Raw genomic sequence first — 23,319 nt, 5'->3', positions numbered from 1 at the left:
TGTTTTATGTGGTTCTTTTGCCTGTGGAAAGTCTGTCAGCCTTGTGTCTGGTGTGTGTGCTCAAAAATATAATCACTCAGTTGTTTAATCAAGAGCATTTACAGTTTGCCAACGAACAGACACTGATTTTACATGAACGGGTAGTACTGTTTCTAATTCTTCATTGTCTGCAGCAGCAACTTATCAGACGATGGAAGAACTGTGTCACATTCTTAACTGTGTCATTACTTTATCTCCTATGTGGCTGCTGAAGTCATAGTTCTGTTCTGGGTTTTTGGTGATTAGATGTTGGAATTATTTGACTAGATGTGTTACTGTGACCCCATATGCCACTCAAGGCAAGAGCGATAGCCTGAGAAAATAGCCCTTGTGATGGTATAAAAATGTCATGAGGTTTGTATCAGTTTGGTATTAAGAGTTAACATTCATAATAGAAAGACTGTTACAGACTGAAGTCACGAGGCACGACTGAACTAAACCAGAAAAATAGAAACATCACCTGAAAATATTCTCAAACTTCACCATAACTTAGTTTATGATTACAGAAAGCCATCAACAGTTCATTCATTCATTCATTCATTCATTCATTCATTCATTCATTCATTCATTCATTCATTCATTTTCTTTATCATTTAACCTGTCCAGGGTCTCAGGGTGTGTGTGTGTGTGTGTGTGTGTGTGTGTGTGTGTGTGTGTGTGTGTGTGTGTGTGTGTGTGTGTGTGTGTGTGTGTGTGTGTGTGTGTGTGTGTGTGTGTGTGTGTGTGTGTGTGTGTGTGTGTGTATCCTATCCCAGCTGGCATCAGGTGAGACAATGGGAGACCAGTTTATGGCAGGGCCACATAGTCACACTCACATTAATGTCTGAGAAATTTTGCATATTTTTTGTGGGAGGAGGACGTCCAAGAACCTGAGGAAAACACACAGGAGACCAAGCAAAGTAGAAAAAAAAAGTCTCAGAAGATTTGAATACAGGATCTTCGTGCTGTGAAGCACCATCGTATTCTTATTATCATGAGGCCTGCCACCAAAAACGCTTTACAGTAAAAACAAACAGTTTAGAAGTAGTGAAGCATTCAGTGTGAAGAGAGTTCATTGACCTTAAGCGACCTTAAGTAATGAAAAGTGAATAAACAAAGTTGTCAGATGACCCTGATAACCATCTTGATCCTACATCCAAAGCAAACAACACAAGGAGCAGTCATTTTGGATAGAAAATGATATGTCGCTAAATCGTGATTAACAGGTCCCACGGTTTCGTCTACAGAGAGCTTGTAAGGCTCAGATGCATTGTATGGCTCCGGAGGTGTTGCTCAAGCTCACCCTCAAGACAACAGTACACAGTAAGGGGTGGAGCAGTGTGGGAGGAGCACTGTATATAAAAAGTTTAAAATTAGTAGTGAGCACATTTGAAACCTTTGTCCACCGTACTACATGTTCACTCTTTAGTTCTGCAGCAAAATGCTCACTGATGTGCTCGTATTCATCGGGGGATTTACTGTTGTTTTTCACATGCTGAAACTTGCCTGGAGATGTTGGTGTGGATTTAAGGAGTACATTTTGTCAGAGATTTGGCAGGTGGATTTAAGAACATATGGAAAATGGGCAGGTAATACAAAAGACAGTGTACTTAACATTCTCTTTACATGTTACTTTCATAACTCATAATGAAACATTAGCAGTCAGAATTAAAACCAGATGGCAATGAGGACGTGTAGTTCTGAAACGTTTGATGAGAGTGGAGAGCAGAGAGCTGGAGTTCAGAAACATTTAGATTTTCATACCTCTACTTCCATCGGTGGCACATACCAGAATTCCAGTCGGTGAGGGCAGTTTGATAAAGGGCTCGAATAAGCTGTTTTACATTCCAACTTGATGGAACATTTCCGTCTTAATGCCTGTGAACATTTCAGTACCCTGCAGACACAGAGTAATTTAAGTTTTAATTTAAAATCAAGGTTTTTCCACTTATATAAGACTCTCTCTGATGAAACACCTTAAATGAAGTCCAAACACTTAGGATATTCTGGATAATTACAGGCGATTCTTTTTTCCACTGACCAAGCTAAGAGATTACTCATACTTCAAACTCTAACTTTTCGATGCAATGCAGGGTTTTCAGATGCAAGGTTTTTCAAAATTGGCATTTTAGAACAACAGTTAATGAATCTTCAAAACTGATTAAAGACTTTTGTAAACTAGTGTCAACTTGTGGTCACTGGGCAACATGTTCTTGTGCCATTGTTTGAACATCAAAGAAAACAATTTGTACTTATTGCATCACACTGAAAGCTGCTAACAAAAGTTAAAGGTGTAATATTTCAAAACTCATTTTAAGATAAGATCACAGAAGCTTTGGAATCAGGTTGTGCAGTGGAACACATTGTCATGTCTTCTTTTGGTGCTACTATAACACATGTAGTGCTAAACACTCTAGCTTTTCATAACTGTCCAGTGAATAGAAATGCTATTTTTTATTTCTTTGTTGTTGTGCAGTTGTCACTGGTGCTACATCTGGCATTGGTAAAGCTTACGCCACAGAGGTGAGAGTCTAACTTTCTGAAGTAATTCCTCCTCAACAATTGATGTGTTTTCAATATCAGTTCAGTGTCTTTTTGTGGGTTTAAAAAGCTACCAAACTTGTCTGTCTGCTTACTTGTCTTTTTCCAGTTGGCACGAAGAGGCCTGGATGTTGTTTTGGTGAGCAGATATGATGATAAGCTTCAACTGGTTGCCAGAGAGATTGGTGAGTGAAATGAATGTAGTCTTTTGTTTGGGAACTGCTGTTCCCTTGTTACTTTAAACAATTTATCTATGTGCGACGCTTGGGGAGGTATATTTCACAATATCCTGGGTCTCTTCCAGAGGATCAGTATGGAAGAAAAACTCGCACCATTCAAGTAGACTTCACGGAAGGCCACGGCATTTATCCAATCATAGCTGAAGAAATACGGGGACTGGAGATTGGAATTCTGGGTAATGGCATAGCTGTTACAGAACAGAGAATGTGTAAACACCATGTAGTTATTCAGATGCTTTATAAGTATATAAATCTGGAAGGAAACCAGTTAGAAGCTTCAATGTTGTAAACAACTAAAAGTTCCAAAGTAGATAGACTGTGAAAACGAAAGTCAGCAGCTTGTCTCTGGAATTGCTGGAAGTGGTTCAAACAATCAGCAGCTCTTAATTTTCACAAAAATGTGGGTCTTGGATCTCTGCTTGGAGAAACAGATCAACACTCACTGAGAAACAAGCATAGTTGATGAATGATGCCACTCTCCTATTTCAATGTGAAGCTGCAGCCAGCAATCAGTTTGCCTACATTTGTGCAAGGAATGTTAACTTAAAGAAAAGGCAAAAATGTCATGTTGCTATAGGGAATGAGTACGATAAGATAATTGGGATGTTATAACAGCATATGAAAGCAAGCAAGCAGAATAGTCATTAATATATTAAGAATGCAAATATATCACTTGAAAAAGTAATGAGTTGTAAAAAACAATTTATTACCCATACAATGCAGGATGCCATGATTATGATGTGAAGTCAGGTAAATCTGTGCTGCATTTTCAATGTTCCGAGCAAAAAAATCCAACCCATCTATGGATTAGATATAATTTGTGTTTTCACTCTTTGTAGCTCCTTCAAGGAGCTTTTGTTCCCCACTTATGTTTGAAATCACAATAATCCTTCTATCTGTTTACACCCCAAGCAGGAGCTGGGAACTTAGTAAAGACTAACATGACTGCAGCTTCAAACTTGCCTTACAAACGTCATATGTATCAGTGCTCTCATCAAACTCAAGTCTAATAACAACATATATTTCTGCAAAATATTACCAAGAGTTTAAGTATAAAACATGTTTGTTTGGCAGATTCAACTGCTGATTGTTATTGAATACAGATTCCTCCTTGCTTAATCCTTGATCATAATATATATAATGGGAAACCCACTAGCAATTGTCAGTGAAAAGTTTACATATACAGGCTTACTAATGGAATGTTTGTTTGTGTCTTTGTAACCCACACAGTTAACAATGTAGGCATGGCCTATTCCGATAATTTTGCCTACTTCTTGGAAACACCAGATGCTGAAATAGTAAGTTTTTAAAACTTCAAATTCTGAATGACACTCCAAGAGGTTTTAGTTTTGAAACTGAATTCGTGTTTTGTTTTTCTGCCCAGAAAATTACTCAGATTGTCAACTGTAACATGTTGTCTGTCCCACAGGTAAGAAATAGCATAACTATTACTTTAAATGTTTCCTCGACAATCACATTTCCACTGTGTCTGGACAGTGTTTTGGCTACTGGCTGCATAACACAAGATTATGATAGATATCTTCTTCATTCAGATGACCAGACTGGTTCTTCCAGACATGGTTGAAAGGTACCGCCTGAAATATCTAGAAGTTAAAGATGGATAGAAAGCAAAGAATTTAGAGAATGGATAAAAACATTTCCTTCTCTGTTTGTCCTCTATTTGCTTGTAGAGGGAGAGGACTAATTATCAATGTATCCTCTGAGCTGGGAATCCACCCACAGCCTTTGCTGACCCTTTATTCTGCCACAAAGGTATTTTCTCATGCAGTTACTCTTTACATTTAAATGCTCACATTCATTCAAGACACACTGACCAGATCTGATCTCACATCCATTGATTACTGCGCAATCTTTAAATCAACTCTCAGTAACTCGTCTGTCTGTATTGTGACTTTGACTTTGTTCTTTATTTCAGATTTTTGTTACTTATTTCTCTAGGTGTCTGCATGCTGAGTACAAGTCAAAGGGAATTTTTGTTCAGGTAAAGTATTTGATACTTACCTAAAAATTCCAGCAATCCCTAAGCTCATTCACATGTGATCAAACTGTAAGAAGTTTCAAACAATTCAAACGTCATCAAATAAAATTGAACGCTTCTTATATTTATCCCTAAAAAGTCATGTTTTCCTAGAATGAGGTGTAGTTTGAAAAAACAAGCAGAATTAAAACCTTAAATTCCTGTGTACTGTGAATAAACACCAGTATCATGTATACAAAAAGAACAATGCAGCAGGTCTGGTTTTTAGTCGGATTTATTAGAGTGGGCTGGTATAATAATAGGTGGACAACTGACACTAAAGGAAGCCAGAGCTTAAAGACATGCAATAGTAGCCTGCAAGTGTAATCCAGTCAGAAGCTGCCTCGATAGCCAGGGCTAAAGAACAGGAAAATAGAATAATTTTCTAAAAATGCAATCATAAAACTATGAAAATAAAACATCTTTGAATTAAGATTGACTAAAATATATAGCCTTCATTCATTTTTAACATTTAACTCAACATTCATTTTCATTGCATAAACTTAGTTAAAAGGAACTACAACCTAATCCACTGGATTAGGTTGTAGTTCATTCTTACCCTTCTTACTCTGAGTAACAACTCGACTGATATCTGTTGAGATAACATTTTTCAAGAACATATTTGCCATGACACCTTTTAAACTGGTTGCTCAAAGCGCAGTGAAGGCAGCACAAGCAGACTAGTGTGGTTTTATTCTGTCGATCTAAATAAGCTGCTGGCCTTACACACATATTACAGAGCGTTCACTCGTTTTGACAGATCCGTAAACATAAGGATCATTTTCACAAGTTTAACAACATGAAGTTTGTTTTTTGTAAAGTGATGTAAAATCTTTTACATTTTAGAAAAGCTTAGTTCATGGGCCTGATTTCAACCACAGTAAGATTTACAGGACAACACAACATTTTTGAGGATGATGCCAGTATCAGTGTTTCAAATTTTCAAGTTAAATCACACATTATTATACTGTTTTGTAATTGAAAAGCAAAGGTAGTATTGCTCTCTAGGGAACATACAGTAAATGCAATATACAGAATGCTGCACTCACTCATGCTTATATTCATTTTTTTATTATTGAAAATGAAGCTGGCTTAGGATACTCCTCTACTGGACAAAAGTACTTTTCTTACTGATGCTTTTGTTAAAACTGTATATCATTTCTATAATGATGTGAGGGCATCTAAACCTGTCTTACCCCATTTTCCCTCAGTGTGTTGTCCCTTTCCTCGTGTCCACCAACATGACAAACAACATAAGAGTCAACTGCTGTGTGAAGAGCGCTTCAGGATTCGTTCGAGATGCCTTGAACACTGTTGGCCACTCCAGTCAAACAAGCGGTTGCCTGTCTCATGCCCTCCAGGTCACTGATATGAAACACTTCTCAATGATCACTGACAAATTGTTCGGTTATTGCAGAAAATCAATGTCTTACCCTTTTCCCCTCAAATCCTACAGAACTTGGCTTTCACAATATTCCTCCCAGAGTGGCTTCGAATGTCATCCCCTATTGTCAGAAAACTAGGAAACCTCTCAAAAGTCAGTAAATATGAAGGAAGAATGAAGCAGGAAAATGAGAAGACAATGAAAAAGGAGTAATAGTCAGGCGCCTGGATGTGGACAGAGAAGGATATACAGGAAACTGATGAAAATGTGATTTTTTTTTTCTGTGAATTAAAATGATTTTATACCATTTATTTATCCCTATACTAAACATTTATATCACTAAATATGAATTTATGTATGGAGCTAATATATTCAACAGCTTTATTCATGATATTCATGTACAGTGACCGATTTAAAAAGGATCATATCAGAAAAGGATTCTATTAACATTTACATTATTACACTTGACAGAAACACAACCCGTTCCGTTAAATACATATTTCATGTTTTTTTGCAATGTTACATTTACAAAGATAATACAGAGCACATTTAGAATATGCTTAATCCAAGAGTAACAGCAGTTTAATATTTACATCTGCAGATCCTTAGTATACCGGTGTGAATCCACACAAAGCAGCTTAAGAGTAAATGTTAAATGACAAAGTTGTAAAGCCAAGTCAATGGTTTCAGTCTTGACTGAATCACCTGACTGTTCCCGACCGAGTCTGGATGAAGATGAAATCTAGAGTAACACGTGTAAAACTTTTGGTTGCATCTTTACAAACTGTAACACAAAGGACAAAAACTCAGTACACTTTTCAAGTGAGCACATTCAGAGCACAACAGAGCAGCAGTAAAATAAAACGGTTCGTAATGGACAACAGTCATCTGACCCGAATTCAAATCAGAAACAAAATCTTTGGGTCACTTGGTCCAGCAACCAGCAGACTTGACAAAAAGGGAAATGGAACTGTACTTAAAGTAAGAGGTAAAAAATATACCATAAATAAAGTGAAGTCCTCCTTGCAGTCAGCAGTCCTCAGCAAACACTACAATTTCATCCCTGAAATTCTAACTATATGTATATGTAGACATTTTATATCCAATGCACTACACAACCCGTATTGTTAAAAAAAACAAAATAGTTTTTTGTTCAGAAGAGACTTTGACACGTTTCCTATTTCTGTCTAATGTTGAAAAACAAACAAACAAACAAACAAACACAGAATAATGTAGCGCTCGTAGGAATGTAAATGACACATCTGTCAGTGTTTGGTCTTGAATCATATCAAGTAAATGAAAACAATAAATTCTCTAACTTGAATTCAAAAACCTCAATGGTATACTAATATAGATAAGCTTTGGTAAAAGGACAAAAAACAAAGCTGACTTAGTCTAAGTGGTGACATACTTTTCCTTGGCATCCAGATTTCATGAAATTATATGATAGTTTAATTTTCAACCAGCATGTACAACTGCGCTGAAGCACAGACAATATTATGTAAGTGTGAATGTGAATAAAACTGTTGACTTCAGACGCTCACAGCTCAGTGTATGTGACTGGCGTGACACCATGAATCAGGAGTGTTGGTCCTAAACTATTGGTCACTGCTTCCACATGAGACAAGTACTGTTGTGACTGGCTGTGATGAGCAGGGGGTCGAGGCAAATACAGGAAGCGAACAGCAGCTTGGGAGCTGTGCTCTGTCAGCATACTGTTCACTGCACACAGGAAGTCCTCGGACAGGGCTTGTGGTGGCTCCTCATTCAGATGAACGTGGTGTTTCAACACAGAGTCCCACGGCACAATCTTTATTGATGCACGAATCCTCAGCTTCCTCAGCAACTCTCGAAAAGTCTCTTCATTTACCACCCAGCCCTGGTCATTGGACTCAGTCTCCACATTCAGGAAAATTCTCATTTGTGCACGGCGCCATTTATTGGACATGTTAAGCACACAGGCCATCTGCAGCAGGAAGAGGCTGCACACATCCTGATACTCACGACTGCAAGGTTGGAGCAGGTTGAGAGGCCACACATCTATAGTGCGCTCTGACCCATCAACCTTGCTGTCTTTACCCTCTCCCTCTAGTTGGAAGAAGTAGCGAGCAAGGCACACATTCTTGCTCATTTTAATGGCATCAGACAGGATCCCCACATACTCCTCTGGTGATAGCCATCGTGGGCTCTCAATGTGCCGAACTGGAGGGAAATGAGCCTGCAGTGAAGGTAAGTCAACACCAAAAGTAAATTCGTCCTCAGTTGCTCGCCTCATTGAAGAGTCACAGAATGCAGAATCTTGAAGGAAGAAGTCCTCAGGAGTGCAGCTGTCATAAAAACCCAAGACCAGTGTGTTGGGCTTCATGCCACCTTGTAGAGAGAAGCAGAAATGCAGAGATGTGCGGGTCATACATTGTAGATAAAGCTGCATAAAAACATGTCCTGGATGCAAGTGTGTAAGAAATCACAGCATACCTAAACCTGTAATCCGCAGCAGATGCTGTGTTCCCTGTCTGACAGAAGGAGACAACGTCAGGTCTACAAAGGCCTTCACCCCGAGTTTATCAACCAGCCTCAACCAGAAGTTGTACTGCTGCTGCACCGGGTCTGATGGGAGGATGTCTAAAAGAAGGAGGAAAGGCAGAATTAAATTCACTGCATGGATTTTAACAACAAACCAACAGTAATGCAATACATTATTTCACAGCTGCATCACGTGAGCAAGCAGACAGTGGTGGAAGAGGAGCGAAAGAAAGCATCCTGACTGGAAGCATCACAGATTGGTATGTTATGGCTCTGCATAACTTTGCACCACCTAGTGGTATCTTTCTTTTCCATCAAACACCAAACTGCTGGAGATGATCTTTAATGCCAACTTTGAACACTCTGTTATCATCAAAACTTCATCACAGACCCATTTACAAAGACGGGCAAGCCTACCAGGAACAGTCAGGCGTTAGGGTTACCATCATGTCCCCTTACACAGCCTACCTATTCTGGTATATCAACAGAGAGCAACACTCTCTCAAAGGCAGAGCCATAGGATTGGAGGAGCAACAACTACGCTTGGAGCTGACAAAGGTTTCTAGTGATGTGGACAAGAGAGACATTCCTATAGAGACTGAACAGGCTCACAAGTGATTAAAGCCAACATTGAGGTCCTGTAACCAAACTTTGTCATCCAGGCTGTACACAATGACTTAGCAAACCATGTACTTCCACATGTAGATTAAGTATGAAACACAATTCTGTGTCTCACGGGCATCACGGGCAGTTGACCCGGAGCACTTGCCGAAGGCTAACATCAGTGGTGGCATATTAACATTTTAAAAGTGGCTATAGAAAGCCTCAGCCACCACCTCTCCCAGCAGTTTTGAACTGCCAGGCAGGAGGCCAAGAGAAAGACCAAAGAGGAGGTTTATGGATGTAGTGAAAGAGGACACGAAGGTAGTTGGTGTGAGAGAAGAGGATGCAGAAGACAGGGTTAGATGGAGGTAACTGATTCACTGTGGCGACCCCTGAAGGTTAAGCCGAAAGGAAAAGAAGGTCACCATTGACAGGGCTGGAGACAAACACAGTCCACAGTCATATCCGGGACAGGAATTCTCAGCACAGCTGCTGACTGACAGCAACAAGATGATCTCTGGAGATAGGTGGTGAAGAGTTGGAGCTGATCGAACAACTCCTGCATAATGACAGAGGGGAGATTTTGGGCTTTCTAGAGTGGTCACTTGGTAATCAAGACTAGTGGATTTGTCTAAGAGAAAGTTTGTCAAGTTAACCCCTGATGAGCAGAAAAAACAACAACAGGTGGTCCTGTGGTCAACCGTTACTGGGAATCAATGCCAGGGTCTGATTATACCGGGCTGAGTTCCCTGGCTGACCTTCGGCTGGATGTGAAGAGTACCGATCCAGAAGGATATTAAACAGTTTCCGATACCACAAGTGGTTCAAACAAAAGAAATAGCTACCTTAGAAGGTCACAACACAAATCTGTTGATTCATGGGGTAAAAAAAGAAAAAAGAAATTCTTGAGTGTCAGTTGTTAATTAAACATTAAATAAATTTAGTATATAAGCCTCCTTGTTAGAAAAATACAGCAATCCCTCATTACTCACAGTTAATAGGTTCCAGGACCACCCATGCAAAATGAAATTCCGCGATATAGCGACAAATTATTTATATTATTATTTATGGTAATTGAAACGTTTATGACCCTCCCCGTACTGATATTAAACCATCTTATATCTGTATTACCTTTCCCCAAACTCTTATAGACAGTTTAAGCACTTTTGTACTAAAGAAAAATGTTTCTTTACTACACGGAAGTGCGCTGCGTTCTGCGAGTCTTGGGACGCAGCGCACACACGGATGCTGTCAGCCAATAGCATGCGCGTATGGTATCAAATGACTACCTACTAAAAATCTGCAATGAAATGAAGCCGTGTATCTTAAAGCGCAAATACATGAGGGATTACTGTATTTCTTTAAGTTTGTTTTTTCTTTATAAACTGTTGCATTTCTCAACTACAGACTTGTATTAAGTACTTTCTAAAAGTACTTTCTAAGTACTTTTTTTACTATCTCGAAACACTGTTATCAACAACCAGAGGAGCCTTAGAAGCCTGACCTGCCAGAGGCTGCGCCTCCCAACATGCAGGACAAACAGACTAAAGAAGTCCTTCATCCCCCGAGCCATTAAACTGCTCAACTCCTCTCTGGGGGAGATGAAGAAAAAGGGAGTTCACACGAGAACGGAGGGATGACGGAAACAATGCACCAAACACTATAAACAATATACACACTAATATAATATTCAGTCCATGCCTATTAAGGTTTATTTATTCATGCCCTTTATTCCTAAGCCCATTTAGGTCTTTGTATTTGTATATTCCTTTATTTAGTGGGTTATTTATTATTTATTATTCTCTCTGTCTGGTGGGTTATTATTTATTACTCCCTTCTATTTGGCGTTGGCATTACTTTGTGTGTCTTTTCTTTCTGTGTACGTACTGTGCTGTGTGTAATGTGACGGAGACATTACACACAGCAGCATTTGAACCTCTTGAAGGGATGAATAAAGTCCTACTCTCTCTACTCTCTAACTACAACAATATAAACTTTGCAAAGCTTAAAAAAATATACATTACTTCACAACAATGCAAGGAAATGATCAATTTTTACTGTGGACATCCATTTTGCATCCTTAAGGGCACCAAGAAGCAACAAACTCAGCTGCTGACTGAAAGAATGAAAGTAGTGTTCTGTATTCCATGAGGTGAGTCATGCGATATTTTTGCTTGCATTAAGGACATGATAAACTAGGCTTAAACTGTGGGTGACTCTAAAATGGTAAAAAGAAAATGCATTCACCCATTAATAATACAAGAGAAGCAGCAGATGGAAAGTGAAAGCCCAACATTGAGCCTTACTTGACAGTCTAAGGTCGCAATGTAACTTGAGCTTCAGTGTGGGGGAGCGAAACCACAGAGGAAGATGATTCAAAGATAAGAACAAATTAATGCTATTAGCTGCAGATGGCCATCACAGGACATGCAAAATTACCCAGATCCCCCAGCTGCACGTGGCCCAACACAAACAGCCCTCCTTTCTTCAACTGGTTGACAAACTGGATGAGCTGACAGGAGGAGCGAGGGTTGGCCACCATGAGCAACACTTGTGGCCTCCAGAACTTCACGTGGTCTTTCCTCACATCCAGCATCAATAGATATTTCCGTACCTTAACCAAAAAGAAGGCAGATCTGTTGGGTAAACTGCATGTTTGATTTTGTATCCATCTCTGCAAGAGTCTAGATACCTGATGGAAAATGAGAGCCTGGCTGATATAGCCCCAGCTGCTGGTGGGCGATCTGTAGTGGAGGAAAAGCAGGAGCACTAACAGGATTACAACGCTGCCTGAGGAGTACACAGGGTTGATGACGAACATCATCACTAAACAGCTCACAATACCCAGAAGGCAAGTGTGCCAGGAGAAGAGCTGGAAGGTCGGCCTGTTAAAAAAAGAGACATACTGTATTTAATATACGGTATATGGATGGAAATGCTATTAATAGCACTTATACTGACCAAGATGAAAATCCGACAGCAATTCTACTAAGTGAGGCTGATGTGTAATGCAAATATGTTGTTGGCAGAAGTCAGTGGAGAGTATTATATTCTCATTTTTTGAATAGAATTTTATTATCTCCCCATCAATATATTTGAATAAGCTCACTTGAAAACCCTCACGCTGTCACGCTTTTTAACTCCACCCACTACCTGTCAAGCAAGCGCCCAACCAATCACGGTGCCCAACCAATCACGGCGTATCTGCCAGAAGGAATACCGTGAACAATATGGCGTAAGGCATTGGGCAGCGAGGCTTTTTGTTACGGTCACATTTTTTGTCCACATGACAACACAGATATCCGGGACGAAAATACCGAGCAAAGTGAAGTTTTTTGAAAACACCGGGTCTGTGTTGTCATGTGGACGCTGTAATCGAAACTTTTTTTTATGCGGGGGGTGTCTCCCTGACATTAGTATGTGTGACCCGTCTCTACATGTACACACAGAATGGACGGGGTTAAAACCGGCTATTTTCTCACATGTAACAGCTCCACGTCCAAGACGCATTGATAAACATGCCTGACAGTTGGACATTTGTTCATGTGTTTCTTTCTTTATGAGTCATAAGGTTTATGTATATTTATTTTTTCATTCATTTATTCATTCATCATTCTTTCATTCACGATCTTCGCCGACGCCAGTTCTGGGTCAGACTGGGATGCGCTGCCTGCTGGTGGGAGAACTCTGATGGAGGTCGTCCTCCAGGAAGAACTGCGTGAATTTCCACACATCCCAGTCCCGTTCTCGGAGTTGTTATACTTATAAACGTGTTGATCAACGCACGTATGCAGCTATGTGTGGACACGGCCTGATTCAGGTAGTGGTTCTGATATGACCCAAGAATAATCACTGGCTGTACCTCAACGTTACAAAAACACAATCATTGTCCATACCCCAACCCCTAACTGTACATGTTTACTGTACTTTCATTTTCGTCATGTCCAAATGATCATTTTCCATACTGCTGGTGTGTGTGTGTGTGTATACTGTATACGTGTGCAAGCATTTGGAGTTAAACGAAAGTAATTTCCCTACGGGAATTATTTTTACACACACACACACACACACACACACACACACACACACACACACACACACACACACACACACACACACACACACACACACACACACACACACACACACACACACACACACACACACACACACACACACACACACACAGTGTACTGCCATCACTAAAATATACATGTTTTGCACATTTCCTTATTTTGCTGACAGTTTTATTCACAGGCTTTCTTCAAAATGCCACACACTTCAAACTCATGCCAACTGATATTTTTATCCTCCAGTAAATGTCGTACTAGAGCAAATGAAGCCTCATGAAGCTTTGAACTGCAATGAACCGATTGGGATGAAAAGCTTCAATGCTTCAGGGAGCTTCATCTGCACATCACTAACTATACATGGCCTTCCCAGTTAACATAATTTTAGTGTCATAACTGTACCAACAATTGTCATGTTTTTGAGCAAAGAGTCCAAACAGAAGGAAAGACACAGAAAATGGCAACGATTTCTGGTGAAACTATCTGACTAGCACGAACAGTCTGTCCAGCTATGGTTTCCTTTTGGAACGAGACAATCGATGTAGTATCCAAAATGATCCTCGGGCATCTGACAAAAACAGTCTTTAAGTAACTACATACAGTTCTGTTCATGTAGTCAGCTCATAGAACTATCACCTCTCTAAAATTTGTTTTCCACTTGCTCTTTTGACCGTTGCCTTTTCCTTTAACGTTAGCTCCTGTCCCAATCTCATGATTAGTTAGCTTTCTTTTTCCAGTTAGCCTGCTAACATTCATCTACTTCTTCGCAATGCCCGCCCAGCGCAATCCATGATTTGCCAACACAAAGTCACCACATTGATTTTGGACTACATTGGTTTACAATACCAATACATTTGTTTTCATATGTTTGGTGTGAAGTCTGATATTATTTTTTTATCATTGAATTTCCATGTGTTCCCTCTAGTTTAATAGAAACTTATTAATTACCTGAAATTTGGAGCTGACGCCCATTCAAGAGCCAGACAAGCGAGGTCAACTGCAGCGTATGCAAGCAGGTAGAAAACAGTCACCAAACTTGCTATTGAATTGAGCTGACCTGCAAACACTACACACTGAAATATAAACAGAACACAAGTTCAGGACCATTTAATACTGAAAATACAAGATTCATCAGAAACTCCCCTCACCTGTGCCAGACCCCAGGTGTACAGCACTGCCACCCATGGATTCCCAGATTTTGATGTGATGGTGGCTGGGGCTAAAGGTAAACCTTGAAGGGAAAAAAACTGCATCTTAGAAAATAATTCTGAAACACTGATATGTGTAAAAACTTCAGTCCTCACCAAACAGGTCATCCAGAGCAAGAGCGTGAAGGATACGGGATGCTCCAATCATAGCACACATTGCAGCTGACAGAGCGGAGCAGTATATCCCAATGGTCACAAATGGGGACCAGATGTTTATTTTCTGGAGAAACCCATAATCCTCAATCAACAGAGTCCTGAAGACAAAAAAGAATAGAAAGTAATTTCTGCAAATATGTATTTCTCTTTGAATATCAAACGTTAAAGAAACATTTCATACCTGTCACAGGTGGCGCTGACTAAGATGAATAAGAGGACATAGATTATGAAAGTGTAGAGGACAGCTGTGATGGTGCCTTTTGGGATTGAAACACTCGGAGTCTTCAGATCCCCTTCAGGGACATGTGTAGGAAGTACAATAAGCATGAGAATGCACCAAGGTCCACAGAATATGTGTATAAACATAATGCAAAAAAGAAGTTGGTGCAATGACACAATGAAGTCAAATCAAATTGTTCATGAGAACAGAGGAATAGAAGATTGTGGTCTGTCATAAGAAGAGTGTCACTGTCTGAATAGCGATTCAGGGACGGGTGGAGCGAGAATAAATATCACCATGTGATTAATTTTTGTTTGTGTGTGCGATGATTTGCCTGAATATGTGTATAAAACAATGATTTTTTTTTTGATTTTTTTATAACAGTCAAAAATAAGATAGCAAATACTTTTTCACTTGTAGAAGTCAGTAAGTAATTCATATATTCATTTTCTTCCAATATTCAGGTCACAAACTTCCCTCTTTGCAGCTATCCCATCCAGCTTTTTTAGGGAAACACCAAGGCCTTTAAAAGCTAGCAGACACATCATCTCTCCAGTGCATCTCAGGTCTACCCAGGGTCTCCACCCAGTGAAACATGTCCAGAATGTACCTCCCCTGGGAGGCATCAGTGTGGCATCCTAACTAAACGCCAGAATCACGTCAGATGACTCTACAGCATCTGCATTAGGTCAAATGCTGCCCCGGTCCATGTATCAACCTCTCACTCCATTCTTTCCTAACACAACCCTGTGATATTTGAACTACCCTACTTGGGGCATCCCTAACTTGGACAGAACAGTCCACCCAGACCTCCTCGTTGGTATAATGAACGATATCTCCACCTCTCGCGTGGAAGACTGGGTTTAGATTCCCCGATGGGGAGTCTTGAGACAAGAGGGTCGCCAGTTCAAGTCCAGCTCCTAGGGCGCTATGACATAACTGCCCTTCCCTCTCCCATCTCTCTCCATTAGCTGCAACTGCGAAATGCCCTACACCCTCTAGCACTGCGCCGAGAGTGACGAAGTGATCCAGCACTCTAGGACCAGGACAAAAACAACATTGTTCCTCTTGAATCCAAGATTCAACTAACAGTTGGTCTCCCCTCTCTGGAACTTTGTCATATACTGTACTTTCCCAGGGAATAGATCATTGAGTAGGGTGATCAGAAAGTTACAACACATTTTCCGGTCCTTGTTCTGAACTCCTCCACACCCATGTCCCCAGATTCCTTCGGAATGCAGTCGAAATTTTGCCAGAATTGAGAGCTGAAGACCTCCTGGACAGGAGGCTTTGCCAGATTCTCCACGCACATCTACATTGTTTACTTGGAAACATCATGTTTATCTGGTATACCCCCACCATCAGATCCAGCTTGCCAAATAAGGTGATCAGTTGACAGCTCGGCATCTCTAATCCTCCAAATGTCCAATACATGGACCTTGCAGAAATTCTATCTACAAAATTTGCAAAATATACTTCACACATTAAAAATTATTATTGTTCAGAAAAATGACACCAGTAAGTAAAAAATAATTCCAAATCATACAAGTACATTATTCATTAATCATATATAGGTAAAGATGACCTTCACTGTTAAGTGATTATATATGTAAGACAACACGCTCTAACCTGACATGTTGGCTCCAGCCATGATTCCTGTGCAGCTTGTGAATAAAACAGCAAATACACTGGCAAAAGACATGACAGTGTTGGTGCTGTAATCCAAAGTGTATCCAGCTGCAAGAATAGAAAACAGGAACAGTAAAACTATTAAAAGAAGTCTGTGTAGGCTCTTAATCATCCAGGTCATTTCACCTCTTGGATGAGATGTGAAATGTCTTCAACCAACCTTAAACAAGTCCAGTTGATTCTTTATTTTTTGCTTGTCTTCATTAAAAGATTCTAAATCTTGCTATTTTAATCATGATCTGCATTAACATTCTTTATATCAGCCTCATGCCCCCAACACTCACGGCCCAGGTTGTTCCTAAGGGTGCTGGCATTGAAGCCTGTGTAGCTGGCATTGAAGTGGGCAGTCTGGTTTCCAGATCCATGGTGGGTGATGAAAAACTCACGAGGTTTGACTATGACTGAACTGATGAAAATGGACAGCAAGGATATGGTGATCAACACCAGGATGAAAAAGGCTGTGCGAGAGTAGATGTGAGCTCCAACCAGACACACAACCAGGCAAAGTAGAAGGACTACTGTGGAGTACAGAAGGTTGTACCAGTAACCCTGGGGGAGCACCTGCAATCCCCCTGATGAATCTATAAAAGAGGAAAACAGTTAGAAAACCGAGAATCTGAAGAATGACTGAGAATACAGTATAAGAGAAACATTAGATAACCAAAATCTTACCGGGGTCTGCACCAAATACATCAAGTATTGCCTCTACAAGACCAAGAACATATTCTCCACATGCACACACTTTGGCCAAGAAGAACATCAAACCAATACTTCCACCAAACTCTGGGCCGAGGGACCGACTGATCATGTCTGGTCGCACTTTGTTAAGATTGATGTTTTAACTGAGGAATGAAAGCATAAGACTAAAGAAAGACGTTTCAGTCACCAAGGATACAATAAGCTCCACCCCCTTGTATAGCGCCATTAGTGGAAATGGCAGAGATGGACAGTATTGTCAGCGATATGATGATGTAAGCTACAGTCAGCATTAAAAGACCCTCCAACAATCCTGCATGACCAACTACAAACCCTGCAAGAGAGATCACATTACTGTTAGTCAAAGTGCACAATGCAATTACTCAAAATGTAGGAAAGTTAAACTCCTACTGCTTACAGCCAATTGCTCTCAGGTTTATAATCGCTCTCCTCACCTGTTCTCAGGAACAGCACAATGCTGAACATGGACAGGATGGTTGGCACCATGACCCCAAAGAACGTGTTCAGCTTTTTAGGCTCTTTACTTGGAGTGCCGGATTCAGGGGTGGCATCCGACTCTGCGCCACATGTTACAGTCAGACCGCATACCCCTGACGTGATCAGGGGGGTGCGTTCACTTGACATAGTTGGTCAGAGGTGTCTCGGTGTGCTTGATCTGTGAAAAACAAATTAGGGACAATAGATTTGTAAGAAAAACAGCAATAACACTTTCCCATGCAGTTTTCTTTTTTAAACAGAACAAAGTTCTCCTTTGTTTGTGTTGTGTCTTCTCTTTTTAAAGTGAGAACACATATAAATCATAAGACTATGACATGAGTTGTGTTTAATGTCTACAGCTTTAATTCACTTGAAGCATTGCTTTTTTCACATTTCTAAAAACAAGTAACAATCACAGGGCGATCTTTCACAAACAAGTAAACACAGTGATGTTTCTCCTCATTCTAGACTTGCACAGCATGTGCAGATGCACCCATCACATATTCCTCTGTACTGTCGGGCATTTCTTGTCTACAGTTGGTCATGATCAGTAAAAATGTTTTCTTATTTCTTCTACTCAATACAGAAAATTTACTGAAACATGTCCAGCCAGGAGCGCAGAGTGAAGTTGTGACTCATTCTTGTTAATGAAAACTGTAGCTCACACCTCAGGTTGGTATTTTCAGTCAGTCGATTCACAGCAACTTGTCTGTTTTTGCAAGCAGCTCCCACCAAAGAGCAAACAGACATATCAACCTGGGCATTATCCTGTGCACAGGTAGCCTTGGTTGTTTTCTACCCCTGAAATTCACTTTTGTTATTTCTCCCTGAGGCAGTTTTCATCTGTGACGCGAAAGCCAGAGTTGCCTTGACAATCCTACTTTAATTAAATCTTCAACAGAAGAACATGAGTGACAACAAAGCATGAAAGGAATTCAACTCTCATCAGCTCATTAACCTCTTTTGTTTGTAATGAATTTCACAATGCTTTGACGGAACAAAACGATGAACTAAGAATTAACTGATGATAAAATCTGGATATGATCCGATCATTGCTCAAACTTTTCCGGTGGTCAGATTTGTGAATGTGTTGTTTTTATTTGCTTTACGTCACATTTAACCAAGCACGACTGGAATTTAGACTGTCACACAAGGCAGAGTCTGGAAATTTACTGTGAATGTTTTACATGGTTAATCGATTGAAAATTGAATTATTATTTGAACCTTATCTGACAGTGATATGCATGTTTCCAATGTGATACTTAACAATTTCACTGGCTGTCCACAACTCTTTTAAAGTCTTTTTTTTTTAATTGTTAGAACCCTCAAAGACTTCATGATGAGGGGGTTTTTCAGTGGCTGAGACAGAGAGGTTTGACCTCTCAATAAAAACAAACTACATTCAGTGATACATATGTGTAAATATTTGAAAATGAATTCGTCATTTTGCCAGTCATGTTCTGGAGGATGCATTTTAGGGTGCACGGTTTTTGACATTCTCTGACGTCACATTACTAATAAAAAACGCCGTCATGTGAGTTCGAGTAACCGACTTGAGAGACAATAAATTTTCTACAATATATCACAGTGTCTGTTAAAAATGTGTGCCCAAACGGACGGAAATCCATTAAAAATCCGCCTCTTTTCTGTTGAACCTTTTGGTGGACGTTTGTTTTACCTCCTCAGCGTCACTCAGGAAGTGGTCCGCCCGGCTGTCACTGAACACCTCACGCGGTGTTACGTAGTTGCCTGATGCCGTCCAAATGGCAACATCCGGGATATTTATCCCATTTCCCCTGTGGTATCACTCAGGAACGCCGCGTAGGAGGAGGAGAATCAAACTTACCCGGCGGACACTTTCGCCACTTCCTGCTTCAGTGGTCCAGAACGTGTGGTCTAGCGAACCTCTCAGGGGGGATGCTTCCGGTTCGATACGTCCCAGTTCAGATTCCAAGTGGGAGATTAAGTTTAACCAACAACTGGATGCTGTCAGAGATGTGCTGCTTACGTACAATGAGGCAGGGCAGCCGTGGAACGCCTTGTTACCCTGGTATTTGTTCAAAACTGTCACGGGAACAGAATCCAATCATGTGACTGCTGAAAGGGGTGGGCTAAACGAGTTCATATTTTCAAAGCTGTCTGTTGTAAATTATTAGACCCCATAAGCAGAAAATCTAATAACCCTGAAGTCCAAATATGGACACACACAGCTGTTTGTTAATAGAACGGTAGCACTTGACTGAATGTAAATCACATTACTGCTCTTATGTGTGCGTCTGATGCAAAGTTGTACTGTACAGGTCGCTGACAGTTGTCCCCACTAGAGTTCACTGTTGCTGCAAAGATGACACACATATACTGTACTATGTACGGGGATCATGATCCAGTGGATCACTAACCTGAGATGTTAGATCACATATGAAACTGTGAACAGTCAGGCTACAAACAAAAACAAAACAAGGCAGTCAGAGACCGCAACATCCCACCACTTACCCTGACCTACTTTCAGGGTAGGTCATGGTCAGTGACGTGCGGTCAGAAAAAAAAAAAAAAAAAAGGAAAATCAAATAAATAAATTAAATGAAGATACAGACAATAATTTCTACAAATAAGTTATTGACGTGTTTGTTCAGAGGGAGCGGCGCATGGACTTCATTTACAAGTAAACTTGACATATTAATAAGTAGGTAACAACATTATGCTTTTTTAATCAAATATGCTTATTTGTGTGTTACAGTTTGTAGGTGTAAATAATTATGCAATGAGACTTTAACATAACCCACTCACTGTTGCTAATTAAATGGTGAATAAGCTACACTCTAGGTTCATATTTTTGTAAATCTGATCACGTGATCATGATGACGTTGGTGCCTCACCTGCCATGATCCTCACCGCACGTCACTGGTCATGGTACCCTGAAAGTAGTACCTGACAAGTGTATGGACTAGTGCATATGCAGACAGCCAGTGTGAGTAAGACCATAGATCAAAGCACCAGCTTTTTTGGGGGGGTTTTGAAAGGACCTGATTGTAAATGGGCAAAAGGGAATGTCATAGACCACCCCCCCGTTCAGAGATGGCTTTTCCACCATGTCAAAGTAGCTTCAACTACGGTCGTTGGAATATCTCCTCTGGACATGTCCAGCCATCTCAGTCTGGCCTCTCTGACTTTATCTCCAAAGAGATGGGTTTCAACTAAGGTTGTTGAAATGTGAATAGCATTGAACACACCCCACAGGGTTAATAAGCTGGGACAAGACCAGCCACCTTAAGGACTGACATAAGTCTTTTGGATGACAGGCGAAACGTTTTCAAGAAACTTTCTTAAAGTCCAGTGGATTGATTGAAACAGCTTTGGATAACCATGACCTGGATAACTGAGAGCCTACACAGACACACTGCCCAGAGAGACATGGCAGTAAATTTCTCCAGATACAATTCATGGTTGCAGGATCATGACACACACACACACACACACACACACACACACACACACACACACACATAAGGGGCCTGTTAGCATGCAGATGAGATGAGAGGTGGGCAGCTCCTTCATGGTGTGCCCCCAATGAGCAGCTTGTAAGGCGGATGGTGCCCTGCTCAATGGTACCTTGGCAGTGTTCAGGAAGGGAACTGGCACCTCCCACTGACAGTTAACATAGCACTTTTTGGTCCACATGGGTCTTGAACCTCTGGTCCACAGCCCAAGACCTAGTGGATTGAACTACTGCTGCCCCAAACTCATGCTTTAACCGAAAAGTAAAAAAAAAAAAAAAAAAGTGAGAAACAATCTTAAAAGGCACATGTGTTAAAAATGGTTACGTTTTATATGGCTTTTGATGACATTTTAATGTGTAGTTTGATATACTCCAGACAACATCACCAGCGTTCTATCTAAAAAAAAAATTTGTGTTTTCATGGGAAAAAAATTAAATGGTTAAAAATTCAAGCTATTCAAAGGCTGACTACTCATCATGAACACATGGCCGTTAAAATAGATGTGACCCATTATAACCAGGTCAGTAGTGACCACCAAAGGTTTGCCATGAACTCATGATTTAGAAGGGACGAGCATTCATTGAAAATCATACATTTAAGGTGTAATATATATGCACTTAATTCATGGAATAATTTTTACAACTGTTGAATCAGAAAATCAAAGTTGCATCAATAACTTATTGTGCAGAACCCTAGAGGTCCGTTAATCACAATTAACAGCTTGTAAAATCAACACCTATGATTATGCATGTCAGCTCTACTGAAGACTGTGAGAAGCCATTATCCTCTTTGTTAATAAAGTCAGCATTATCAAGTCCAACATCATGGTACAGTCACCCTATTTTATACTTCAATTACTGTCCCAACTTTACAAATTGTGAGCAGTTATCCTCTTTGTTAACAAAGTCCACATTATCAAATCCAACATCATGGCACCAGTCACCACCTCTGATCCTTCAATTACTGTTCGAATTTTATTCAATTTGTTCCCGTCAGATTGAGATACCTCTCTGAGAATTTCCCAATTGTGCATGTCCTCCTGTAGCCTTAGATATTCTATCCAGTCACTTACACTCCTATCTTCTACTGGCCTTCCATTATGAAATATAATGAACATATGTTCATATGTTCACTTACATCCAGCTGTTTCCATTACCAATATCAGAACTGCTTGTGCCCTGAAAAACCTGACCCCAGTAAATCTGTTATGACCAATGCCTAGCCCACTCTCTAAACTACTGCATTAATCTCCTAAGTGCCAGAAAAATTTATAACCAAGCACCTCATTCAAATTGTGAGGGCCACAATTTCTCAGCTCAGAAATAGCCCTGTTAAAAGGCCAAATTACATCATTCTGCAGGCTGAGAATGGAGAAAATTTTTGTTGGTACTTTGGCACTGCTGATCATTCCATTCTTATACACAGGTTAAATGCTGTTGGTGTCAAAACAAAATGTATCGTCTTCTGTGGTCATTTGAGTAACACTGGTAAATTAAATGTCACTGGACTGCTGTAAAAAAATGTCTGTACAGGTAGTCGCCGACTTACGACCTGTGCAACTTACGACCGATCGACTTTACGACCACAATGTCCGGGTAGGGCGGGGCATTCCCTCCAGCCACAGTACTCACGCTCTGAGACTCCCGCGCTCTCTTCAGTCCCCACGGCGCACACACGCTGTTCAGTCACACTGTGAGATCAATAGCCCAGCCCACTACTGATGGGCTGGGCTGCTTGGGAGACTGTGACGGAGAAATGTATGAATGGCGTATGGAAAAACTGTCAAGCGTTACGTGAACTCTTCTGCTGGATTTGAAAGTGACGAAGAACTTGATCAGATTCGGGAGAAAATAGTGAAACTGGCAAAAAACCTCTCCTTGGAGAACTCACGAATGATCGCACTGTATGAAGAACTGATCGCGCTGGAAGAAGAAAGAGT

The 23,319-nt window shown here is 40.4% G+C and overlaps 2 protein-coding genes across 5 annotated transcripts; one reads left to right on the top strand and one right to left on the bottom strand.

Annotated features, from left to right (window-relative positions):
* Nucleotides 1-1,408: 1,408 nt before the first annotated feature.
* Nucleotides 1,409-6,527, top strand: hsd20b2 (hydroxysteroid (20-beta) dehydrogenase 2). 2 transcript variants are annotated; one of them, XM_068330847.1, is made up of 11 exons: nt 1,409-1,607; nt 2,495-2,541; nt 2,669-2,744; nt 2,864-2,974; nt 4,029-4,096; nt 4,183-4,227; nt 4,352-4,386; nt 4,490-4,571; nt 4,735-4,800; nt 6,048-6,197; nt 6,293-6,527. In XM_068330847.1, exons 1-11 carry the CDS (start codon nt 1,460-1,462, stop codon nt 6,431-6,433), a joined length of 969 nt encoding a protein of 322 aa, XP_068186948.1. In that variant the 5' UTR covers nt 1,409-1,459; the 3' UTR covers nt 6,434-6,527. The 2 variants fall into 2 exon arrangements, with proteins under 2 accessions (XP_068186948.1, XP_068186949.1); XM_068330848.1 differs by lacking the exon at nt 2,864-2,974.
* A 130-nt stretch (nt 6,528-6,657) lies between these two features.
* Nucleotides 6,658-20,440, bottom strand: LOC137605915 (solute carrier family 12 member 9-like). 3 transcript variants are annotated; one of them, XM_068330845.1, is made up of 14 exons: nt 19,730-20,436; nt 17,841-18,061; nt 17,585-17,719; nt 17,362-17,499; nt 16,974-17,270; nt 16,630-16,737; nt 14,962-15,073; nt 14,721-14,878; nt 14,565-14,647; nt 14,365-14,489; nt 12,039-12,231; nt 11,786-11,960; nt 8,696-8,842; nt 6,658-8,590 (listed from the first exon to the last, which is right to left on the bottom strand). In XM_068330845.1, exons 2-14 carry the CDS (start codon nt 18,028-18,030, stop codon nt 7,761-7,763), a joined length of 2,691 nt encoding a protein of 896 aa, XP_068186946.1. In that variant the 5' UTR covers nt 18,031-18,061; nt 19,730-20,436; the 3' UTR covers nt 6,658-7,760. The 3 variants fall into 3 exon arrangements, 2 of the variants coding, with proteins under 2 accessions (XP_068186946.1, XP_068186947.1); XM_068330846.1 differs by lacking the exon at nt 19,730-20,436 and adding an exon at nt 19,562-19,714; XR_011037809.1 differs by lacking the exon at nt 14,365-14,489 and having other exon boundaries at nt 8,452-8,590; nt 19,730-20,440.
* Between the last annotated feature and the right edge of the window lie 2,879 nt (nt 20,441-23,319).

Source organism: Antennarius striatus, chromosome 13, assembly GCF_040054535.1.
Source record: "Antennarius striatus isolate MH-2024 chromosome 13, ASM4005453v1, whole genome shotgun sequence".
Classification (NCBI taxonomy): Eukaryota; Metazoa; Chordata; class Actinopteri; order Lophiiformes; family Antennariidae; genus Antennarius; species Antennarius striatus.
Note: the sequence above shows the minus strand (reverse complement) of the source record. Positions and strands in the feature narration are given on the sequence as shown.